The sequence below is a fragment of the Girardinichthys multiradiatus genome, chromosome 1, assembly GCF_021462225.1.
Source record: "Girardinichthys multiradiatus isolate DD_20200921_A chromosome 1, DD_fGirMul_XY1, whole genome shotgun sequence".
Classification (NCBI taxonomy): domain Eukaryota; kingdom Metazoa; phylum Chordata; class Actinopteri; order Cyprinodontiformes; family Goodeidae; genus Girardinichthys; species Girardinichthys multiradiatus.
The window spans coordinates 28941206-28965172 of NC_061794.1; the positions used below are offsets into that span (position 1 = coordinate 28941206).

At 37.9% G+C, this 23967-nt stretch overlaps 1 protein-coding gene and 1 non-coding gene across 3 annotated transcripts; one reads left to right on the plus strand and one right to left on the minus strand.

Annotated features, from left to right (window-relative positions):
* Nucleotides 1–6305: 6305 nt before the first annotated feature.
* trnaa-ugc lies at nucleotides 6306–6377 on the minus strand. The gene has a single exon. It is a non-coding gene; the product is annotated as a tRNA-Ala (tRNA).
* A 4545-nt stretch (nucleotides 6378–10922) lies between these two features.
* LOC124870043 (tumor protein p53-inducible nuclear protein 2) lies at nucleotides 10923–22680 on the plus strand. 2 transcript variants are annotated; one of them, XM_047368466.1, is made up of 4 exons: nucleotides 10923–11205; nucleotides 15794–16161; nucleotides 18218–18788; nucleotides 18878–22680. In XM_047368466.1, the coding sequence occupies exons 2-4, from the start codon at nucleotides 16038–16040 to the stop codon at nucleotides 19143–19145; spliced, it is 963 nt and encodes a 320-aa protein (XP_047224422.1). In that variant the 5' UTR covers nucleotides 10923–11205; nucleotides 15794–16037; the 3' UTR covers nucleotides 19146–22680. The 2 variants fall into 2 exon arrangements, with proteins under 2 accessions (XP_047224422.1, XP_047224430.1); XM_047368474.1 differs by having other exon boundaries at nucleotides 10926–11205; nucleotides 18632–18788.
* The last annotated feature ends 1287 nt before the right edge of the window (nucleotides 22681–23967 follow it).

Consider the following 23967-nt stretch of genomic DNA (forward strand, 5'->3'; position numbering starts at 1 on the left):
ATCAGATCGAGGTCTGGGCTTTGACTCAGTCCGGGACTTTCCATTTCTTAATTTTGAGAATATTTTTGCACTGTTATATTTAGGATTATTGTCATGTTGCAGAGTCCAATTTTGCAGCAGCTTTAGTTTTATTTACAGATTATCTGAAATCTCAAACACCTTCCAATATATGTAGCAGAATTTATGGTGGATTTTATGATGTTGAGCTCACCAGGTCCTTCACCAAACCATGACACTTTTACCTCCATGCTTCAAAGTAGAAATAAGGTTATTTTCCTGGAATGCTGTCCTTGGTTTATGCCGAACATGTCCTTTGTTCAGTTGTCCAAATAGTTCAGTTTTAGACTCATCTGTCCGATGAAGCTTATTCCAGGAGTCCTGCATTATGTGTTTGTTTTCTCAGGCAAACTTTAGTTTGGCCATCATGTTTTTTCTCAGAGAGCAAAGATGTCCTCCATAAACACTAAACATGAAAGTTTGATTTTGCAGCATCTCTTTCTGATTGTAGAGGCATATACTTTCATGACAGTTATAAAAGCTGTCTGACATTTTCAGATTGTTGGGCACTTCTATTAGCATCTTGTGGTCTGCTTTTATGGTGAATCTATTTCAAATTCAATTCAAAGATACTTTATTGATCCCCGAGGGGAAATTACCATGCCTGAGTATGTTGGCAGAATGGACTCCATTTGTAGACTCTTTTTTGTGCAGTGGAACAGCGACTCTAGTTGTTTTTCTGAAGGACTCAGCGAGCTCTTTCAAACTCATCCTGGGCTTCACCCTCACTTCAACAGTCAGGAGCACAGCAAACTAAATCTTAAACCACCAAACTAAGGTTTAAACAGGGACAAACCGGCTTCAATGAGTTACAATGTGCACCTGATGCCTAATTTATTCCTATACAGCAACTGAATTTTCTTTATTTACATAAAAAACATGAAAAAATTGTTTCTTTAGTTTTTTATTGTTTATTTACATTATTAGAATTGTTTAAATTGATATTAAATATTCACATGCCCTTATATGTAAAATAAAAACATATAGACCGTTTTAGGGTGTCTTAATTTTTTTACTGAGAAATATTTCCTTAAATAACTTTTTTTTTTCTGCTTATCTTTCCCCTCCTTTACATGAGCTTAACGTACAAACATATATGATATATAAAAAAAAAACAACAGGACAGAAATTTGACCCCATTTATCCACATGGTTTCTAAATCATTTAGAGTTTATCATGATGTATTCACCATATCTTACAAAGTAATGTTGAAGTTATCTACTACAACTTGTTTTATGCAGACATTAGGAATACGGTATTTATTCTTGTTGTTTTATGGTGTCTAAGTTCTCATATTTAGCTCTGTCCCTTCTACTTTTTTTATTTAGAAAAAGGTGCTTCAGTAATAGAAAACATGTATGCAATACCAGCCAATTATATATCATATTTAAACTCCAGAACAAATAATTTTTCAATCAGATTTCAACAGCTCAAATAGCAAATTTCTGTTCACATTTTCATTTCTTTGTGCTCCTATACACTGTTTGTTCACGGAGTGTATTCATTTACAGACCATATGAGGTTTTGCATGTCCATCGGCAAGTGATAATAATGACATGTCATTCTTAGATTTGTCCACAGTTGTATTGTTGCATGTCATTCAAGAACAAACACTTGACAAGCCAACAGATTAATTACAGACAAACATCCACATCTCACACACAGATGGTAACATGTTCTATTTTTATGTGAGGTGAAATTAAATGTTAGTTTAAAACCCAGAAAAAACATGATGGAAATAGGTTTAGGGTGAGGGTTGGGGTTAGAACATGTTTAGGATTTATTTGTCTATGTGTTCAGCTAAAAATTCTTAGATCACAGAAAGAATGTCGGATATATTTAATGTTAAAAAAAGAATTCAAACAGGTTATGAGCTCCAGCATGTATTTGCTTTTCAAAATGTTTCAATTCCTTTTTGTTTTCCTTGGCTTTAGAGGCCTTATACAGCTTAGTAAACACACTGTTTCTCAGGTGGTGCAATAAAATAAATCTGTATTCCTGAATTACTCAATTAAATGTTTTTTTTCTTAATTATGCTACAGTACATTGTGTCTTTGATACAGTACTGACACTACTACTACTACCTCTAATACTAATACTAATACTAATAATAATAGTTTTGTGACACTACATCTACCAAGCAGCAGCAATTTATGATCTTAGCCTACTTCCTTTTATTTATTCCTCACCCAAATTAGGAACAACCGAAAATGTTGATAGGTAGATTGCCATTGGGTTAATAACCAAACACAAAAATAGTAAAAAATTAAGAATGATAAGATTGTTAATGGGTTGAAAAATAAGCTGCACATTTTAAAGTTACACGTAGTATAATATTTGGTCTTTTGCATCCCCATTCTGAAATCTTCCTCCCATTGTTCACCTTGTCAGCTGTATTTAAACCACCATTAAACAACAAATTTCAGAACCTATTTCCAGTTAACTGGTTTTGTTCATTTTGATGGTACTGCATTTGTCAAGAATGTCAGATGACCTACATACTAAAGTGGCGCTACCTGCGGTCACTAGTGTCAACCCTCTCTTGAAAATACTCGAATTTACCACAAGGTGGCGGCAAAGAACAATTTATGGTTGTTTTCAACCCATACATATTGCTTATAATTGCTCTATCTTAATTTTGAAAATGCTAGTATTAAATAAATATCAACATAACTCTGGATTCAAAAATCATCATTTGGCGGTGTTGCTGTCCCAATTGATGCAAGTACCCATCAGACAAAGAAAAAAGGTCAACAGTCAATGACAAACACTTTATCAATGCAATTCGAATTTTGGTTGGCTTTTTTGTCCTCTTAGTGTCATAAAAGCAAACCCTTCTCCAAATAAGAGATTAAAAGATGCTCATTCTTTCAAACGGCCCAAAGACAATCATGTTCAGATGTAGACTGTTGGTCTTTTTTGTTTTGTTTTAGGGGAATTGAGTCTCTTTTTACATTGCTGACATGACTTTCTTACACAGGGTTGCATGGTGGCGCAGTTGGTAGCACTGTTGCCTTGCAGCAAGAAGGTCCTGGGTTTGACTCCTGTAGTCTTTCTGTATGAAGTTTGCATGTTCTCCCTGTGCCTGCATGGGTTCTCACTGGGTATTCTGGCTTCCTCCCACAGTCCAAAGACATGCCTGTTAGGCTAACTGGTCTTTCTAAATTGCCCGTAGGTGTGTGCATGGTTGCTTGTGTGTTGCCCTGCGATGGACTGGTGACCTGTCCAGGGTGTATCTTGCCTCCAGCCCATAGACTGCTGGAAATGGGCACCAGCTTCCCCACAACCCACTATGGAAGAAGCGGTAAAAAATGACTGACTGACTTTCTTACATAACTATAAAAATATTTGCCACAGCAGATAATGCAATTATATTTTCTGTCTTTCCTTGTTATTGCATTAGATCACACTGGAACCAAAACATATTTACAAACCAGATACAAACTTGAGTGAAGCAGAACATAATTCCAGATCAGTATGAAATGCAATCTTACTTTGTGAGTTGCGATTTGACGTAAAACTATTAAACATTAAAATAGTAAAAGAAAATGATACAACTTCCTAACTTTTTCTGGTTTCTTGTTTTCTTTTTGTTGGTCTAGAAAATCAGCATTAAGAATGCAACATGAGTCACTCTCTCTTCAAAAACCCTTGTTGTATTTTTCTCAAATATCTGTATGAGAACAAATTCATGGATGTTTATGCTGCTTACAATGACACTGAAATGAAAGCAAAATAAATAGAAAAAACATTTATTGTCAGTGAAAATCTCCCTCTAAAAGGTTACAAACCGTGTTCATTGGAATCAACCACATGAGCTGTTGGGCCAAATTTGTACCATTCTTACATTGCAGTGAGGGGCCACTAAAAATCATTCCAATGGCAGCAAATGTTCTGCACTTTGGACATCCCAGCGCTAAAAGATAAGATCTTATCCTAAATCACAATAACTTGTGGAATGATTTCTGGTTGTATGTTTAGCCCAAGGTTGTCACAATAGACCAGCAAAGTCATAAATGGATACCAGCAGTGTCATGGGTGTTAAGATTGACTCATCATAAGTACAGTTATCTCCAATGAAAGAAGAAAATGGATCCACTGCCATTTGATATGACAGGCAATTTTAATTTAGTATACTGTTGCATAATGATGTATCCGCATGTGTTGATCTTGGTAAGAGCTTGATTTCTGAAACTTGTCCTGTGTTTTCTCTTTCCTTTCTGTGACAGCAGCCTGACAATGTTAAGGTGTGTTTGTTTGTTTTTACCTGCCTGTTTTCCAGATATTTCTGCATGTCACCTATTTACTTTAAACAATAACATTTAAAAGGTAATTATTTAAAACTAAAAGCACTCCGTAGCCTACACATCCCGAGTGACTCACAATTCAGGTTAAGTTTGTTGCTAGATTTTCAACTTTATTTCATAGCATATAACACTAACACTTAGTTTGCAGCATGAGTTAAAGGGATTACTAATAATGCTTATAGACGCTGTTAAAGAAGTCACCAAAATGCACAACAATGGAGTACTTAAACTAAAGCTAAAACTGAAACCCTCCTTTCTTTTTTCCAAATATTTGTATAGCTGTGTTTTGATTATTTACTTACACCCCAGCTGTACCAGTCAACTTTATGTCCCACTTTGAAAAATAACCACAAACAAGACATTTAGATGAAGATATCCAGAAAGAGTTCAGATTAAAGGAAATTTACAGTTTTTTGTTTTACTGGGACATTTCAAATAAAGGGCCCTTCAGAGTCGGAATATACTTAAATTTTTTACATTTGGAGGGTCACGTTGTGTGTGTTTTTATAGGCCTCATCTCATGGTTGTGGTAGAATTTAATGCGACTTTTTTATAATTTTCCTTAAGATTATGGGCACTTGGTTATACACAGTTTACTAAAAGTCCTCTCACATGAATAAAGTGAGTGTTTGATGACAATTTGTTTGGTCTACTTTTCATCACACACTGCGCTGTGAATCAGTGTCGTACTTCTTGACTTTTGTCTTAGAAGTTGTGTAGTTCATTACAAACCTGAGGCTCAGCATTCTCTGAAGAGGAAGAGCGTTTCTCCAGAAAACTCTTCCAAACAAGTAATACTTGATTTTTTATCTTCTGCCATATTTCTTTTTTACGTAACACAATAAGTAATAGCTCTTGGCTCTGTCACGGACGGATGTTTTCAAGCGTTTATCACTGTTAATTATGATGATCTTACTGCTAATAAAAAACGTGACATTCAAGATTAGAATATTACATCCGATCAATAAAAAACTGTGTTAATACAGAAATGTAGACCTAATAAAAAGTATGTTTAATATCAGCTTATAGTGAATATTTTTTAGAAGTTGACATGGGGTTTACTACAATCTTTAGAGAACCTTCAAGCAATGATTCTTTAAAATTCCTTGAAAGTGATAAATAAATTGACCATTTGGCATTTTAATGCAAATTTACATGCGCTGTATTAAAACCAGGATTGAATTGGGATGTTCGTAATTGAATGAATCTGTCCATATCAGGGGTCCTAAACTCCAGGCCTCTGAACTGGGTTCTGCACTGTTTAGATGCGTCTCTGGTCAAAAGTACCTGAATAAAATGGCAGAATTACCTTCTCAGTACACTACAGGTTCTATGGAGTCCTCCTGACATGCATCTAAAAGTTGCAGCTCACTTTTGTTGAGGACTGAATTCTAGTGGATTAATTTAACATGAACATTTCTGCATGTGGATTGGATCTGTTTCTCTTGAAAAATGCCTTGAAATAACTATTTTATTGAATTTGGCCCAATATGGATTACCGAACTGAATTGAACTAAATTGAAAAGTTCTCTTCTCTGCAACCTGTATTACAAAACCTTTATGAATGTTCCCTTGAGGTTCAAAGCTTTAACGCGTAGTTTTTACCTTTTAAAAAGGCGTCTGGAGATGAAATTTCAGTTTGAAAAGCATTTGTACTAATTTAATGCATTTAAAACAATGTTCATAGCTTTTTTGCTGCAACTTTTATTGTAAAACAAATAAGTCATAAAGTCAAATATTTACTATGAAACCATTCGGTTCATAAACAACTAAACTGGAAAATTAAAAAATAAAGTTCCTCCTTACCTCCATGAACTTAAATGAAGTTTATCAAGGTACTTTGCCTGTTTGAGCCTGTTCTCAAACTTTACGTAATTTTAAAATATATGATCTGGAAGCCGCTTGCGAAAGAACGATGGGCCACAAAATCTCGAAAAGAAGTGGAGATGCCGGGGATTGAACCCGGGGCCTCATACATGCAAAGCATGCGCTCTACCACTGAGCTACATCCCCTCCTGAAAAAGCTGCCGCCCGCGGTGATTTTATCTGTGTCCCGCTGCCGGGTCCACTTTCTGGTGGAAAGTACTCGATGTACAAAAGCTTCTTTTCGTCCTTACTTCAGTCCACAGTCCGTTCTTTCAATGCCCATATTCTCACCGCATCTCCCTGCTGTGTTCCAACTGTTTTTAAAGTGCAGATCATATTATTTGACCTTTTTTTTTTATGTTCGTGGAAGTGGCGTTTTTTTTATCTGTGATTTTAGCACAACGGGTCATTGACGCTAGTATGTATGTGATAAAAAAAATAAAGATGTGTACTCTAATCTCGGCTTTTTTAACCTATCTGATGGTTTCAGCCATTTTTAGCCTTGCTATCAGCCGGTGGACACATCTGTCTGTCTGACCGAGGAAGCCCTTGTTCCCACGCGTGAAAAGCAAATAATGAACTGACAACCAGAGAGGGTTGCCGGGTCTATATTTCTTACATGAACGGCTTCTGTAACTTATTTCTTGTCATCCGTGACGGTATAACTCTTTGGAGAATTTAAAATAGCTCTCCTGGTTATGTTTCGTAAAGCCCTCCAGGGGGAACGTTGCCCCCCTCTAGTGAGAACAGTCTGTCCTCGCTCATGTTTATCGGTGAGTATGCACTCTTTGCCAAGGACACTGTCTCCAGAACCTGCTAGCCCTGGCCTTGTAGGGCTAGATTCCCTGGATGCAGGTTATGCATGAGAGCTATCACTGTAGACCAGGGACCTCCCAGGCCAAAGAAGATCTATCAGTTCCTCTACCTCCTGTTGTGTGAATTTGGGTGAAAGATCAGGCTGTGCGTGCTGAGTAAGAAATACCAACATAGTGCTTTGTGATTAGAGGTTTTCTAGGGACTGTGAAGGGTTGCGAGTACAGACAGGGTGCATGCAACATGAGACAAGCAGAGGAATTAGTAATCTAAGGCCACAGACCTTCCAACAGTTCAGTGGACTGTATCAAAAGAAATGGTCAAGAGTTTGGGTAGGGGTATAGCTTGTTTCTGAAAGTGGGGCTTAACCTTTTCTCTTGAATCTTTTTTAAATTGCCTTTTATGTCCCTGAGGATTGGTATTCAGAACACTGACTGTTACACAGCCAAAAATGTCTGCTGTGTATCTTTCCATTACACTTATTGAATCAAATGAGCTCACAGCTCAGGGGGGGAGAATCTGTTGAGATGACAACTAGTATTTATGTACATCACTAACCTGGCCTTTATAGAAGAGTAGCCAAAGGACAGCAGTAACTGAAAGACAATCGTAAGAAGCCCAGTTTGCAGCCTGATACAATCCAATCCCTGTATGGGACATGGCAAACACATGGAAGAAGGTGCTGAACTTTTGCCAACTTAAAATATACTTGTGTGTGACAAGAAACTTTACACAGTACATCTCTATGAATACACCACTACCACGGAGGAACACAGTGGAACATCATGCTATGGGGTGGCTTTTTGTCAGCAATCAGAAGGGAAGCTGGGTCGAGATAATGGGGAGATGGATGGAGCAAAATGTTTGAAAAGGTTTACCTTTCAGTTGGACAATGATACTGAAGAAAAGGCAGAACTACAATGAAATAATTTTGATCAAAACTTTTTCATATGTTAGAATGACCCAGTCAAAGTCCAGACATAAATCCAACTGAGAATCCTTGGCAAGATTTGAACACTGCTGTCCACAGACACTTCATACAGCATGACTGAATCTGAGCTGTTTTGCAAGGAAAAATGGGCAAACACTTACGTCTCTAGATGAGCAAAGCTGTTAGAGACATTGCCCAAAAGACTTGCAGGTGTAACTGCAGCAAAAGGCAATTATACAAAGCGTTGTGGCTGAATAGTATTGTGCACAACATTATGTTTTTGTAAAAAACATCACATCTACGGACTACTTTCCTGCTGGTCTATTGTGTAAAATCCCTGCAAAAAATGTACGTTTGTGCCCATAATGTGACAAAATGTGAAGTTGTTTTATGAATACTTTTGCTAAATGTCTTAAAATTAGTGCAAGTTATGTTGTGGCACACATCTAATCATTCGGTGCTGCTGTCTTATCATCAGCCAGATGGAAGGAGGCCTAAGACAAGAGGGGCACTAAAAATAAGACCAACAGTATATGCATGATGAAGGTAAATAGTGTGCTGTTGAGAATCTAAAATAAAGAATTCAAATAAGCTCATTAAAATTGGAGACTATTTGTCTGATTTGTCAAAATGTCTTTTAAGGCAATTCGATCGATAGATTAAGGTTGTTTAGATGCCAGGTTTGATTCACTTCATTCTTTGTTAGCTGTTTCTGGACTGATTGAACGAAAGCTGCATGTCACATCCTTCATCATGAACACCTGAAGAGAGAGAGATAGAGCGAACGAGGGCATCACTGCTGTGAACTTTGACCCAGTTCTCCAACAGCGTAGGAAACTGTGTAATTCTTGTAAAGCCAGAGAACTTTGGTGAAAGCACCGGCACAGATTAAGGAACAGGGTAAAAGAAGGCAGACAAAGGGAAACACTAATCACTAATGCCTCTGTGTCTTTATTCATTTTATTTGAGCACTAGTTATTTGTGAAAATTGCAGCTATAATCATGTTTAGCGCTGATTACCTGCTACAAATGTCTTGACGTGAATCTGTTTCATTTTTTGCATGTTTTCTAATAAATACCCAAATAAAAACACTGTAAGGAAATGACACAACAAATGCTACCAGGGCTGTGTCATCTCTTGATTAGCTCAAGAGCACAAACATTAGGCACAGATGTACAGACTGTTCTTGGTGAATGTTTGAATACTGTGTGTCACTTGAGTTTGGATGTTATTATCACTGCGGAGTCAAGGTGTTTCTGTCTGTGTGTGTGTGTGTGTGTGTCTGTGTGTTTGAGTTACTCAGCACCTGGTAGCTGTATAAGCCTTGTTATCCAGACTTAAGAAAACTCACGCTGCCTGCTTTGCTAACTGCTTTTTTTTTTTTTACATCTTACTTAGGAATCTGTGACGCAGAAATCTGTAGACAGGTGTGGTGTGTTGCGTTTGCAGTTTATAGTCAGGTTTTTGTTATTGTTACTTCCTTACAGCGCAGCAGAAAAGCATTAATTGTTTTGCATCCAAGGAGTCAGACTTCCTTTACATGCTTTGGAAAGATCTGCTTTGGTTGACTTTTCATTCTTTTTCTAATAGTCTATGTATTTGCCTTTAAATAACTGAGAAAACAGTACAAGTGGATGATCAAAGAAGAATCAGGCTTCATTTATGCCAAGATTTCAGCCTGTAAAACACAATTTTTCCACTATATACTATTCATACAGTCATCCAGTTTTTCGTATCATTTTAATTGTTACATGGAGGGAGCTGATGCCTTTCTTCCACACAGGACAATAGTGGTACACCTTGGCGGGTTCCAAAAGAAATTGAGAGATAAATAAACTTAACTGCATGTTTTTAGATAGTGGAGGTTTTTGTGTTGTTTTTTTTTTGCTGCAAGGTGCAACAGTGCTCAACAATTGCATCACAGTACCATCCCAGCACTCTGTAATATACACAAGTGAACATGTTTGAAGAAGAGCAAGCTGTGAAGATGCTTGATGATTATATGATGATTATATGCATTGCTGTAAATAGTTAATTTTTTTATAAACAAAACTATTTGCTTTGGGCAATACTAGTGTACATCACACCTTTGTGTAATGTGGAACAACACTAAAAAGGAAAGTGGAGACTGCAGAAAGGACAAAAAAGCACCAGGGGTTTAAACCAAGAATCCTGAAATCTCATTGGATACTCAGATACTGCATTCATAAAAAGCCAATTTGACTGGATGGTATACAGTGTGATGAAATGCACATTTCGGTCCTCCCTATTAAGGCAGAATGAATAAAGTGACGCTGTTGGGAGGAGGAAATGACTATCTACATATAGGATTGAAGTAGCAGCGCTGAAAAGGGAGAACATATGTGCTATCTGCACTGTGGCTTTTTACTCATTTGAATATTTGAGGCTTACACTTGTTTCAGTTAATGATCAGCTTGATCACCGTGGTGTCAGATGAGAACATGCAAATAGGATTACACAATCCAGCATTAGTCTATGAATTTGCATGTGAATAAAAAAATAAAGAATAACATGAATCTGGAGTTTTGTGATATTTTAAATATCTTTAATATACTTGCGATATCTGTTTCAATGTAAGACATGATTACTTCAGCGAAATTAATTTTATTGCATTTCAAGCTGACACTTTAATTACTTTGCTGTCATCAGATTTTCATCTTCTTGCTTAGCAGACTCTAGATCAGTTTACCCTCCCCCAGGCCTGCTTTCTAACACAGTGCTTTTGGAACATAGAAGCTGATCAGGGATCAGTCACTTTCCTCTGGGTTCAGGTTATCATCTCCATCCTGCCCGGCCTCCATCTATCCCTGTTGCTTAGAGGACTCGGCTTCTATCGGGTGTAATATTCTGATTGGCTGCTTCGCTTTCTAGTGGGCGTGGTAAAGGCGTGGCTGACACGTTGTGATCTCACAATCAGCTGTTTTGTACGTTTCTACATTCTGATCCGAGGATCAGCTGGAAGGCAGCAATAAACGGGAAAATCTGCAGCGAAAAAAAAAAGGAGAGGAGGAAGAAGCTGCAGATGTAATGATCTGAAACATCAGTGTAAATTTTTTACACGAAGCCCTTCTTCTGAGAAGAAAGCCTTTTATTTTTGTATATTAGTGTTTTAACTACCTCACATAAAGGCTATATCTAAAGCTATGCTTTAAGAGTTGTCGTTTCTACTGTGTTTTGACACCTCGTTTACAACTTGAACTCAAAGGCAGGTAAGTATTTTTTTCCAAATATATTTATCTTTTGTGTCTGGCTATTGGTGTTAGACAACATATTTGTTGTCTAACACCAACCTCTTGTTATCTCAATTTTAGGGCATTTATTAAGCCTACTTCCCTGCCATGGAATAATATGACATTTGGTTACAACGTATTTGTCTTTGTGACCCATACTGTAGGGTATTTCTGTCTGCAGTGTATTATAGCTGTGATGACCTATTATTAGGACATGAATAAATGCGAAGGCAGTATCGGGGCGTAAAAAAGCCGATTTGACCTAATGTATCACTAAGAAAAAAATGACTCTATCATATCTGTATATATGCTCAGCCAGCAGCCGCTGTTTTGCTAACTGCACCAAATGTTGATGTGGGGTCGATGGCGGATGTTGACGTTTTTGTCTGCCTTTTGTGACACCTTCAGGATAAGACTAAAAATATATTTATATTGTATGTATCTGTAAATTTGCAGACATATATGGTATTAAGTGTAAACGCCGGTCTGTTGTATTACTAGGAGCCTGATCCAGTTGATGTGTTCCGTGCAGTGCTGCTGAACCACAGCTGTCATTGCTGTGACCCTTCAGCTGTAGAGCTTATACGGATAATTCATGTTTAACCTGGATACTTCCCACACACGGAGTCGCAACATCGCCCTGCTTCACATAATGAAGCTGAAGTTGTTTTATTTACCTCATTAACATCACGGGTGTCTCTGTGATTTTCCGTGTAAATATGATTGCTGCTGGTAGCATAATCTTTACATAAGAGTAGTTCTCATGTGATCCGTCGACAAGCAGAGAACCTTCGCTCGGATGACTTAGCGGTTGCAAAATGCAGACTAGACTTGGACAGCAGAATATGTTTCAAAGTACACAATCTTGCGTTTGGATATGTTTGCTGTTCAGACCTATTTTTTCGCCTTTGGTCGCGAAATGGGCTGAACTCTGTGTCAGCGTCCGTGACGCAACGTGACGTCAGAGGGTTCTTGTTTTCATTCTCCAGATCTCCGCCCATCGCGCTCCTTTCTTCGGCTTCCTCTCACAGGAAGTCCCACTTGGAGATATTTATACATTTAACAATAAGATATGCCCTGTGATGGACTGGCGACCTGTCCAGGGTGTACCCCGCCTCTCGCCCATAGATTGCTGGAGATAGGCACCAGCTCCCTGCGACCCACTATGGAATAAGCAGTAGAAAATGACTTACTGACTGACTGACAATAAGATATTTTACTATTTCTATTTTATACCTATTGTGTATTTATATATATTTTACCACTAGCATTGTTGCTTCCTATGTAACATCATAGACCTTAGGATAAAGCCAGGGCCGGATTTAGGAGGATGTGGGCCTCTGGGCTAAGGGTAGTTTTGGTGGCCTAGTCACACAAGTTTCGTTTACACATACATTTTACAAAGTCATACAATTGGTAAGTATGGGTGCTGGTAATTTTGCCCTTTCACTATATTTCACTTTTGAAGGTTTGGTTATTTTGTACCTGACAATTTCTATGCTGTCTCCCACGGGACAATTTGTCCCAGTCGTGTATCAGTATGTAGCTAGAATGGGAAATATTATACACAGGATGACAACTGACAATGTCAGCCAAATTTTTATAACCTACTCACAGTCTACATATGTGACCATATGATTATATAAGAGTTTTGTAAATAGGCCAAAATAGGTATCAGAAATTGTGTGCAAAGCAATGTTTTCAGATAATATTGTAAAAAAAATTTTTTTAATGATCATTTATCTCCATGTTGTGGTTTAAGTACACTGCTATGAAATATTTTGTTCACAGGTACAAAATTGAAGAAGGAATGGACAAAATGACAATTTGAAAGTACAAAACGAGAAAAGAACAGGCAAACTGATCCGAAGTCATTAGATACATATCAACTTTAAGATTATCTGGCACTGTGCAAATTAAGAAATTATAAAGCAATCTGTGGATTTTGCCTAAAGTTACTTATACACACAGAATAATTTTAAGGGAGATATATCCAGCCATGCCTGTGTGTGGCAATGTGGTGCAATCACCAAAAATCACAGAGGTTAAAAATGGTTTAAATGGACTGCAGCCATCTTGGATTTTGGGATCAGGGATGATGAAAAACCTCCAATTAGCATCTTGGAATTTCCACTTCTGTGAGCCTTCTGGTTAATATATTCATATTGGAATTTGGTCACTCTTACTTCAAACATAGAATACAAATTGATTGTTTCTACCCTTCTTTTTTTTGAGTAAACACAAAAACAGACGAAAAGTCCAACTCCTCGTGTACTCTTTAAAAATGGCCGTGCTCTGGTGGTTCTAGCGGGAAATGCACCCAGCAATCTGTTATGTAGCTTTTTTAGTACCATTTGATCTGTTCAGTAGGCCTATTCAATTTTTAACTAGAAAGTATTAAAAGTAGGCTACAAACCAGATACCAGCTTCCACTGCAATCGCCAACTGTGGTATATGGTCATATTTTCATACCTTTATAACACTGTACAATGAGTCCATCATTGACTGGACAAGCAGATAAGCAATATGAAAATAATTTAGGGTGCAACTAACACACACCTTTTTTCAGCTTTCATGAATTACCCCACCCCCAGTCCCCACCACCACCACCTGTCAGTTTGATCGAACTCAGAAAACATAGTAATTAGTGAGGTATTACTTGTCATATAACACTGTGAGAACCACAGCTCCTAAAATACAAAAAGCAAGCAGTTTGGTTTAATGCCCTTTACAACATAATAAAAATGCTAAGCTCAATTTCCTGTAACTGATACTGTAGTATAATCGTCATCTGCAACCCAAAACCTACTAAAGATAAGTGAGGTAGAAAGCTGAGTAGTAGAGGTAGAGGACCAAAAAGCACTGCATTGTAAAAGTGAGCACATGCTTACAATCTTTCAGATAAACTCCTTTGTATAAATCTGTATATAGCATCAATAAACATGTATAGTTGTTATTGCATTAACTGTAATTGTTTAAAGCTTGCCAATACAAAATTATAAAGACGTGATATATTTTGTTCATGCCGTATCACTAACTATGTTTAAACCAGTGAGGCACATCTAAGTTCACTTTTACAAACTCCTCACAGATTAAAAAACGGTTTTATTGTGGAGATCCATCATCAATCCCAGAGTTTTTCCACATTAAAAAGGTTGTGCAGCTGAACCTATTTACTGTCGTCTGAAATGTTTGTTTTTGTAGGATTTTTACAAACCAATGAGTGTATACATTGCAACAAATGGGAACCATGCATATTCATGTGTGTGTATCTATTGACAGCCGGCTTTATTATTTAATTATTTGGGACACATAAATTATTACTAAGAATACGTAACTAAATGAGTTCTAATTGAATGATAAATCTTTACAACAAAAAGATAAAAGTGAGGAATGTCCAAGCAGTAATCTAGTAATCTAGTTAATATACAGCTTGTCAAAATTACCCCTAATCTAGACACTATTTAAATTTGTCAGTGCTCTGCAGGGAGATCAGGTATGGTACTTGCTTGACCAACAGCCAAACAGTTTAAGTACACAAAATGTGGCCTTTGAATATGTAAAGGTTGACATGGCAGACTGTTTAAACATTGCTTAATATTACATCACCATTTTCACATGTAGGTCAAGCAGTTGTCCTTTGCCTCAGCTGTTGTCCACATTTCTGGTTTTCTTTGCATTTAACATGTGCACAGTCACTGTGTTGGCTGTTGGAAGAGTCTCTTTTGTATTACCTTCTTTCACCCTCCTCCTCTTCTGTGGCTTGTCCATCTGTCCTGAAACTGTGCTGATTGGTTATTTAGATCTATTGGGGGAAGGGAGCATTGTCATTGTCTTTGTGCTCTTTTGCTCAATGAATATTTTTTCCTTCATAAATCACCTTTCTTTCATGTTTTCTTCTCAGATCTGTTAATGCACTTCACATTGTAGGTCTTAAATACATGTATGAAAGCTTGTATTTTAAATTTGAAAGATTAGGCAGACATAACAGAATTGTATTAAAATTGCAAAGATCTAAAAATCAAGTTATATGCAAGTACAGTCAGTTCCTATATATCAGTCAGCCCTCCATTGTAGGCAATGAACTTGTAAAGTGGGTGAAATAAATATTCCTATAGCATTTTGGTTTAAAAAATGTGACTTATAAATGGCAGCACTTTAAAAAGCTGCTGAAACTTTAGCTTTTATTAACATGAATGTGTCAACTGTTTGATTGATGCAGTATAAATGTTAATTCTGTGGTGGATGCAAATGGGAATGTTTTAATTTGACCAAACTTTTTAAACATTTGTTTCTAATCTGTATTTAGCTAATTATATCTAAAGGCTTTAAACGTGGATGATGCTAAATTTTACTGATGCACTTTCAAGGAAATGTTTTATTTTATTTGAATTACATCCAGTTATTTCTGCCTGGCTATAGCCTTATAATATTATGGTTACAAAAGTTTGAAAACACAGTGACGCATTAAGTTCTAAGCACCAGAAAAACTCTTAAAATTAGCTACAGGTACAATAACTCATTGTATCCAACTAATAATTTCCATTTTCTCTCTTCTTCTCCCCAGGCCTTTGTTCCAAACCAAGTGAAACCTTACATTTGCACTACAGAAGTCCCTCCAGCCTTGATTTGTCAAATACAAGATCAAGCACAGGGCTTTAAGTGAAAACAAGAACATCAGGCAGAAGAGCAGCATTACACAATTATTGCATTGATAAATACAAAAAAGAAAAGGCAGCTATTGCATAATTTTTCTTTGTGGACAGCTTATAGCACATCACAGTCATCAAAACTTCACGATACAAGCAGCAATGTTTCAGCGTCTTAGTAACCTGTTGTTTGGGGAGGTGGAGGAGGTGGAAGCCGATCTGAAGGGACCCAATCCATGTGTGACTGAGGCCGATGAGGAGGGCTGGATGCTCGTCAACCTGACCGGTGAGTCAAAGAGTTCCGAGATGGAGTGGATGGAACATGCCGTTTAATTACAACATCACAGTCAGACAATACACCAGTCGGGCATAAAATTATGACCTCTCACAAGTGTCGTTAACAACACTTGTCATTTTATAATAGTGTCTGTTATTGGGTGGGCAAGCATGAGGATATGAGTTTGACAAAGACCAGATTGTGATGGGGGTCAGCTGGGTCAGAGAATCTCTAGTTCTTGATTGGTGTTTCTGGTCTGCAGGGTACAGTATCAGTCATAAATGTTGAAAGAGGGAGTAGTGATGAACCAGCAACAGGGTCGCTGATGCACATGGGGAGCAAAGTCAGTCCATTGTGGTCAATCTAATAGATTGTAGCTCCTGTTGCATCTCAAATTATTGCTTAGGGAGCTGGATAGCTGCAGACCAGTCGGGTCCGTGGGGTTCTCTTTCAGCAAGGTAATACTCCCTGTCACTAAGCAGAAATGGTCCAGGAATGGTTTGAGGAGCACATCTATAAGTCTGAGCTGTCCACTTGGATTTTAAATTCCTTTTATCTAGACCCAACCGTGCATCCGTAGGATGCACTCTACACAAAAATGCGATCCATTGAGGCCCCACCTTGCAATTAATAGGACCACACCGGATCTGGTGCTAACATCTTGATGCCCAATACCACAGAAAAGCTTCAGGAGTTTGGGGGAGTCCAGCAAAAGTAGACCAACACACTATTAGGGAGGTGGTCACAATGTTATGCCGGATGGTGTAATTAAGCTGTGTGTTATGAGGTGAGAAATGTTCAACTTCTCCCTGCGTTTGTGTAGTGTTTTTAAAATCTGAAAGGTTAATGGGTATGATGGAGTAGGGTGTAGAATCAGTCTGGGTGTGGCATACCTCCATATGGCTGCCATGACAAAAATTCTGTCTCTCAGTAGATGAAAGCACAGGAACATTCAGCTTCTTCCAGTCTGTTCACGATGGGATCTTGACAATCACAGCTAATGAAAAAAATGTCTTGAGGCCTTTACTGGAGCCAAGCACATATCAGAATGTCAAAAGGTGTGCTGTCCCTTTGCATTTTCATACTTTTGCAGTTTTGATCATTTTCTACCTGACTGTTGGGTGCTTTAAGTAACCATCTGCCACAAGGCATTTCATACCAACCATGCTTCAAATCATACCCACCTTGGCAAAGTTTTGTACCTGCTTTGACAATTGACATAATGAAGTAATTTTCTATTATATACTCATATATTACTGTAACAAAATGTGACAATGTGCCTCTGATAAATAATTTTGACCATCAGGATAGTAATTGGGATTTGATCCGGGGGCCTAATCTGCCATATTTTATCATAATAAAGTTACCCAAAAAGGGTATCAGGACCCCAATCCATGAAAACAGGATGTAATATTTTCATTAAAATCATTAAAAAATATATTATAGATTAAATTATAATTTTTTTGGTCTTTTTTCTTCATCTTTTATGAATGTTTTTCAAGGCACTTATGTCTCGATTTTTTGTCAAAGTACAAAGTTTTGTATTAAAACTCACATACAGATGAGGTTTGAGCATTCTTAGGATTATCTGTTTACATAATTAAAATACTTAACTAAGAAGAAAAATAAACTTCCATGCAATGGTTCATCGGTACAAAGCAGTTTGTTTAAAGGTATGAAATGGCAACATGTGGGCATGAAATGGGGGTACAAAATGGAGATGGATCTACCTGACCCAGAGCCCATTTAAAGTATCTCTCAGCAGAGTCAAAACATTATGTCACTGACATCAGCACAACCTCAGAGGGTCTTGACAACTAACAATGTGACTCTTTTATGTTTTGTGTTTCCTTACCCCTTCTTTTTTCCCCTCTTCCAAATTTTTTTTAAACACCCTTATATACCTCACATCGGTATGTGTGCGCGTGCGTATGTGGTCCCTCAACGTCCCGCATGGCCTTCTAACATTTTTTTTGCCACATTTGCAAAATATTTTTGCAAAATCATCCTCCTGCTTTTATTGGCCTTCCTTTTCCTGATCTCGTTTGTGCCATGTGCTTAAAAGACTCTGACAGCATGATGCAGGTGGAGGATGAGATGGGGACCCCACTCACTGCACAAGCATTACCAGACAGTAAACGATCAGATTGCCAAAACACACAAACAAGGACTGAATGCCCAGCCTCCATGCCATATTTGTCTCATAAGCGTCGCAGACCACATAAAGGTCAGACACGGGGTCCAGCAATACCATCAGAGCCCCTGTCTTGTCCCAGCAGTAGTCCACAACACTTAGTTGCCACCACACCTGTGAGCCTACCGAGACGGGCCAGACTGTCCACGCCCTCCTCCACCCCGTCTATGTCTCCAGGTTCTGGGAGTGACTGCGGGGGCAGGGGGGGTGCCAGTAGGTCAGATTCAGAGAGAGGCTGCATGGATGAGAGCTGGTTTGTCACCCCTCCCCCCTGTTTCACTGCAGAGGGAGCCACAGCAGAGACCAGCCCCATGGAGGACCTGCTCATAGAACACCCCAGCATGTCTGTATACGTCTCCCCCAACAACTTGTCCTTGCTCTCCAGCAGCAACTTGTCTGTGGTGGGGGAGGAAAGCATTGTCAGCCTGGCGAGCAGTGCGAGGTGAGAAATTTGTATTTACACTATATTTGATCTTTACCTGCTTTAGTAGTTAATGAAAATACTGCCACTTGTTTTACTCCTGTTTGCAGTAGAGTGACTGAACCAGCAGCTCCCCCAGCCACCTGCAGCACTATGCCCACCAGGGTGAGCCGTGGAGCAGCTGCCCAGGCTGGGGCTTTGGCCAAGGTCACCCAAGTGGCCAGGGTCCAGCGTTACAAAGCTCGCATGGAGCGGCGCCATTTGAGCCGCAGCCACATCCAACGCCAAAACCGTGTGAGGGAGCAGGTCCCTCGTCGCGCTTCGCACGCCAGAAACACCTTCCTTCACCAGCCTAGCAAGCATAGCTTCTGTCACTAAGCTCTCCATCAAAAATGGAGGCTGTGTTTACTCTGGGGGCATTCGTAGTGCAGTCAAACATGGTTAAACATGTCCACCTACAGCATTTTCAGCTTCCATTTCCGTACATTATATCAGATTATTCTTTTTAAAAGAGGTCCAGTGGGTCTTTTTGTGTCAGCACAAACTGACTCATCCTGGTACCTTTTAACCCAAACTGCAGGTAGAAAGCAGTCGCTCAATGTAGATCTTAGTAGACAATTATAATTGCCCCCTTTTTGTCCACCGGATTTCCCAAGCTATATGTAGTTGCAATTACACCTGGAAAATTGGCAATAGTTGAGTTCAATAAATTTTCTTAAGCTTTTGAAACATGTGAGTTTTAATTATATTCACTCAAAACCATAATACTGTGTTATTATAATACAAAATGAAATAAGACCAAAATAGCCACTTCTTTTGTACTCCGACTGGGCGAACAAACTTTTAATAATCTATAAAACATGATGATGATTTTATTGAAGTTAGTTTGATCAGAAAAGGTGGAAGAAAATATCTTTTGGAAAGAAGAAGACAAAAACCAGTACAAGTTGATTTCTCTGCAAAGTGTCTAAAGAAACTGTGTTGTTAGAGTAAACAACTGATTCTCTTCTCTGCCTTATGAAGAAGGCTAAAGCATGTGGGAGATGGTGTATGTATGTGCAAAACAGACTAAAGAGTAAAAGGAATCACTCGGAATATGGTTTTAGAAAAATGTGGTTTAACCCTCAGAGCAGCCAGTAAGAATTCAGAGATTCTGGGATTGCCTGTGGGTTACAAGGTGTGGCAAGTTATGGTAAGTGAAAAGCATTATTGAAAGGAACTCTTTGTTATGTTTTGTTAACATTGATTTAATCTTATTTTATCTGGAAAACCGTTTCATTTAGTAGTCTCTTTCGCAAAGTTCTACCAAGAGATAAAATAAAACAATTCCTGCACTGTCAGAGGAAGAGATTTGGCTTTTAAGGTCAACATATTCATTTTCCTTAAAGATCTGTCATATGCCTTTCACACATTAGCCATGTTTAACAGCAATATGTGCTGTAACCTATCCGTGTAATTCTGGAAGATATTTTACAGTAACTTGTCTAAGGAGATCTAAAGTGCCTTGCAAAAACACAGACACCCCTTGATCTTTTTCACATTTTGTCACATCACCACCACAAGCTTCAATGTATTTTATTGGGATTTTATTTGAGTGACCAACACAAAATAGTGTAGGATTGCAAAGTGAAGGAAAATCTTTTAACAATTTAAAAATAATAGAACCACTTTTTGTAACAGTTACAGCTGCAAGTCTTTTTGAGGTATGTCTCATGCTCAGTAAACCTGGATGCAGAGGGTCTGTGAACATCAGTTTTCAAGCCTTGTCAGATTTTCTCAGTTGTATCAGGGTCTGGACTGTGAGTTGGTCACTCCGGCACATGAAAGTGCTTCAATCTTAACCATTCCATTGTATATCCGGTTGTATATTTATGGTAGTTTATCTGCTTGAAAGGAAACCCCCTGCCGCCATCTCAAGCCAGTTGCAGAATCAGGTTAGGATTGTCCTCCACAATGCAAATGCTGTGTACTAGTTGGTAATTTTCTGTCACACACAAGATGTTATATGTAAGCCAAAAAATAACATTTTAGTCTCATCTGACCAGAGCATGATCTATTGGTAATGTGAAAGTGTGAAAAAGTTCAAGGTGCATGAATATCTTTGCAAGGCACTGTTTTAAGAGAATGACAAACAACAACTTTCTTAATGCTGTTGTGCAAAAACCTTGCATCAGTTCATTTACTTGCAACATCTCTCCACCAACCACTCCATAAATGCCCTTCCCTTTCATTGCTTGCACATCCAGCTCTAATATCATCCACTTTTATGATCTCGCTTACTGATGTGTATTCAACAATATTAAACAATGGTGCTGAAGTGTATACTAATGTTTGTAAATTATTTTAAGACATGGACGTAAGTTTGCATCGTCAGATATTGTGTGGGTCAAAGTTTTAGCAGTGTGCTGTGTGCTTGTTTTTTTCTGTTTTTTATTTGTGAACATTTTTTTCTTTTCTGTTTTGGATCCTGATGTGTGAGTAGGTGTACTGGCATGCTAAATGCCAGGACCTATCCTTAATGGGGGAAATAATAAAAACAAAATTGTTGATGTTGGTCATTTATTTTTCTTGTAAATATTAGAAAACAATTTACAACTCTCTGATATAGATGGCAAAGCCTCTCAGGACTTGAGTCCAGGACGTTGCGTCCAGAGGGGACTGAGGGGCGTTAAAGCTGAAAGTGGTCTCGGAAGAACCCCCAAAACAGTACCAAACTAAGAGTTAATAGGCCACAGGCAAACGTTGGCCTCTAGGGGGCAGTGCCGCACAGCACCTGCTGCATGAATGCAATGACGTCACAAAAACGATGACATGGTTTAAATACATCTCTACCTGTGTTCAAGTGAAAGATTGTCTTTGAATTCATTTCTAGTTGTATTGATTTCTTGAAGGAGTGACTTTATTTGATTTTTTTTTTTTCTTATGTACTTTTTTTGTCTCCTCTTGTGGTCGTGGTCCTATGAATGAAAAAGTCTGTGCACTCAAAACATAAAATAATAAATACCATTCGTTTTTTTTTTTTTGCTTTGAAGAAGAGTATGATGCAATCATGTATGTCCTCTGTAATACAGAGTATATGAGATGGTGATCCCACTGCACACACACACACACAAACATATAGTGATGTCTTTATTGACATCCACAGTATTGCAGAACTTACTATTCTGTGCCTGAGGGGTAGATCATGTTCATCTGTTACAAAAAAAAACCAATATAATAATGAAAGATCACACATGTGCAAAATCAGCACAGATGACTGCAGCTGCAAAAGGTTTTCTATTCTCATTTGTTTTTGTTTTTCCCTTCATCAGTCAAAAATGAAACATCTTTTCTGTGTGTCATTATGGTGTCATGCTTTGTGTGAAAATTCTTGAAAACTGGTAGACGATGGATGTTGGATGATGAGAGGCATATGGACAAGAATAAGCAGAAGAAAAATAGTTTCTATATATGAATAAAATTAAATGTGCTGCATTAAAAAACACAGACATGCTTGTATTTTCCCATATAGCTATTAGAAGTTGTTGAACAATATGGGTGTTTTAAACAAAAGGCATTGAATGTCTAGGAGGTGTTTTCCTGTTTTATGTTGTGCCCTGAAAGTAATGGCAGCTTAAAAGTACTCTGGAGGATTTGTCAATATTACACCTGAGCTGGTACAACCCCTGCTTCATTCATTAAAAAAGAGAAATCTATAAACATTTGAAATTTCAGTGTATCTGATATTTATGGTGATTGTGCATTTTCACTACTTCTGTATGGTTTTTGCTGATGTACTGACTCCCAATCTTTGGAGAGACAAGATCTATGCAAAAGTCAACGGATGGGTTTTTTTCAGCATCCATTCAAGCACCCTCCATGAAAAAGTATATACATATTTAAAAATCTGAACAATAAAAAGTAACAACAAGAATACATATTCAGGTTAAGACCTGAATCCTGTGTCATTGTTTTAATGTGAGACTCTGACGTTTATTCATAAATGTGATAATTAATCAACACCGAAGGAGGTCATACTAGATGTTCTATATATAAAAAAACAGTCCAGACAAAGCTTTGAAAAAACAGTTACTTAACATAGCTGAGGTACTTATTCCTGGTCTTTCTCTTAATGCTAATGTGTTCAGAAATATGTTTGATTGAAAAAAAAATCTAAGCTCTTCTCATGACTTTGTATGACCCACAAAATATTTTTTTAAGAGCTGATGACCCAACATTTAACTAGTTGAAGAAGACAAACTTTGTTAAAAATAAAACCTAAAAGCATAGAATGCACATTTCCCTTGAACGTTTAATGATTTAGTTAAATTAGGAATGTTTAAGCAACATATGATTTCAACTAATTTTAAAAACATGAATCATCTGCACACATCTTCACAAGATCAAAACTATAAATACAGACCTATATATAAACATTACACCCCTACTAATATTTGAGAGCGGCTTGCAGGCAAACCACACACGTTTTGTATTGTTTTGTATTGACCTTTAAGAAGGTCCAAGAACAATTCTGGCCGGACGTCTACTCTTTTGAATTGGTTGTTTTCCTGGAATGCACTCGGCTATTAAGAATAGATAAATACACATTTTCATTTGGGTAGAGGACGAATGATTCCCCCACAGGTTAATGCTCCTTCCATTTGTGTTTGGGATCACTGTCCTGTTGGAAAAACCAACTCTCTCCAAGTTTTAGAAATCTAACTGTTGATCTGAATTGGAGTTGAAGAATTTTAAAGTAGTTCCCCTTCTTCTGCAATGTACCATTACCACTGGTAGTGAAGCAGTCCCTCAGCATGATGCTTCCATCACCATGCCTGGCAGTTCGTGCAGTGTCCTATGTATACACCACCTTGGCTGCTCTAAACATACTTTTCATTTTGGTCCAATTGCTCAATCTTGACTCTTTTGTCAATTAAACATTTATCCAGATAGAGTTTCCTTGTCGATGTGAACAGTTGCAAATTTCTGCCCAGTTTAAATATTTTGAAGCTGTGGTATCTATCTTGCTCTGCCCCACTCTCAGTCCAAATTAATGTGAGATGAATCTTTCTTTTTTTTCTTCTAAATTCCAATTAGTAAATTATAATTTAAAATTTTTTATAAGCATAACTAATTAAGCAACCCTTTCTTACTGACACTGTCAAGACTGTTTTGAAAAGCTGCCCACCAGACATCTCTCAGACCAAAGTTAGTCACAAAA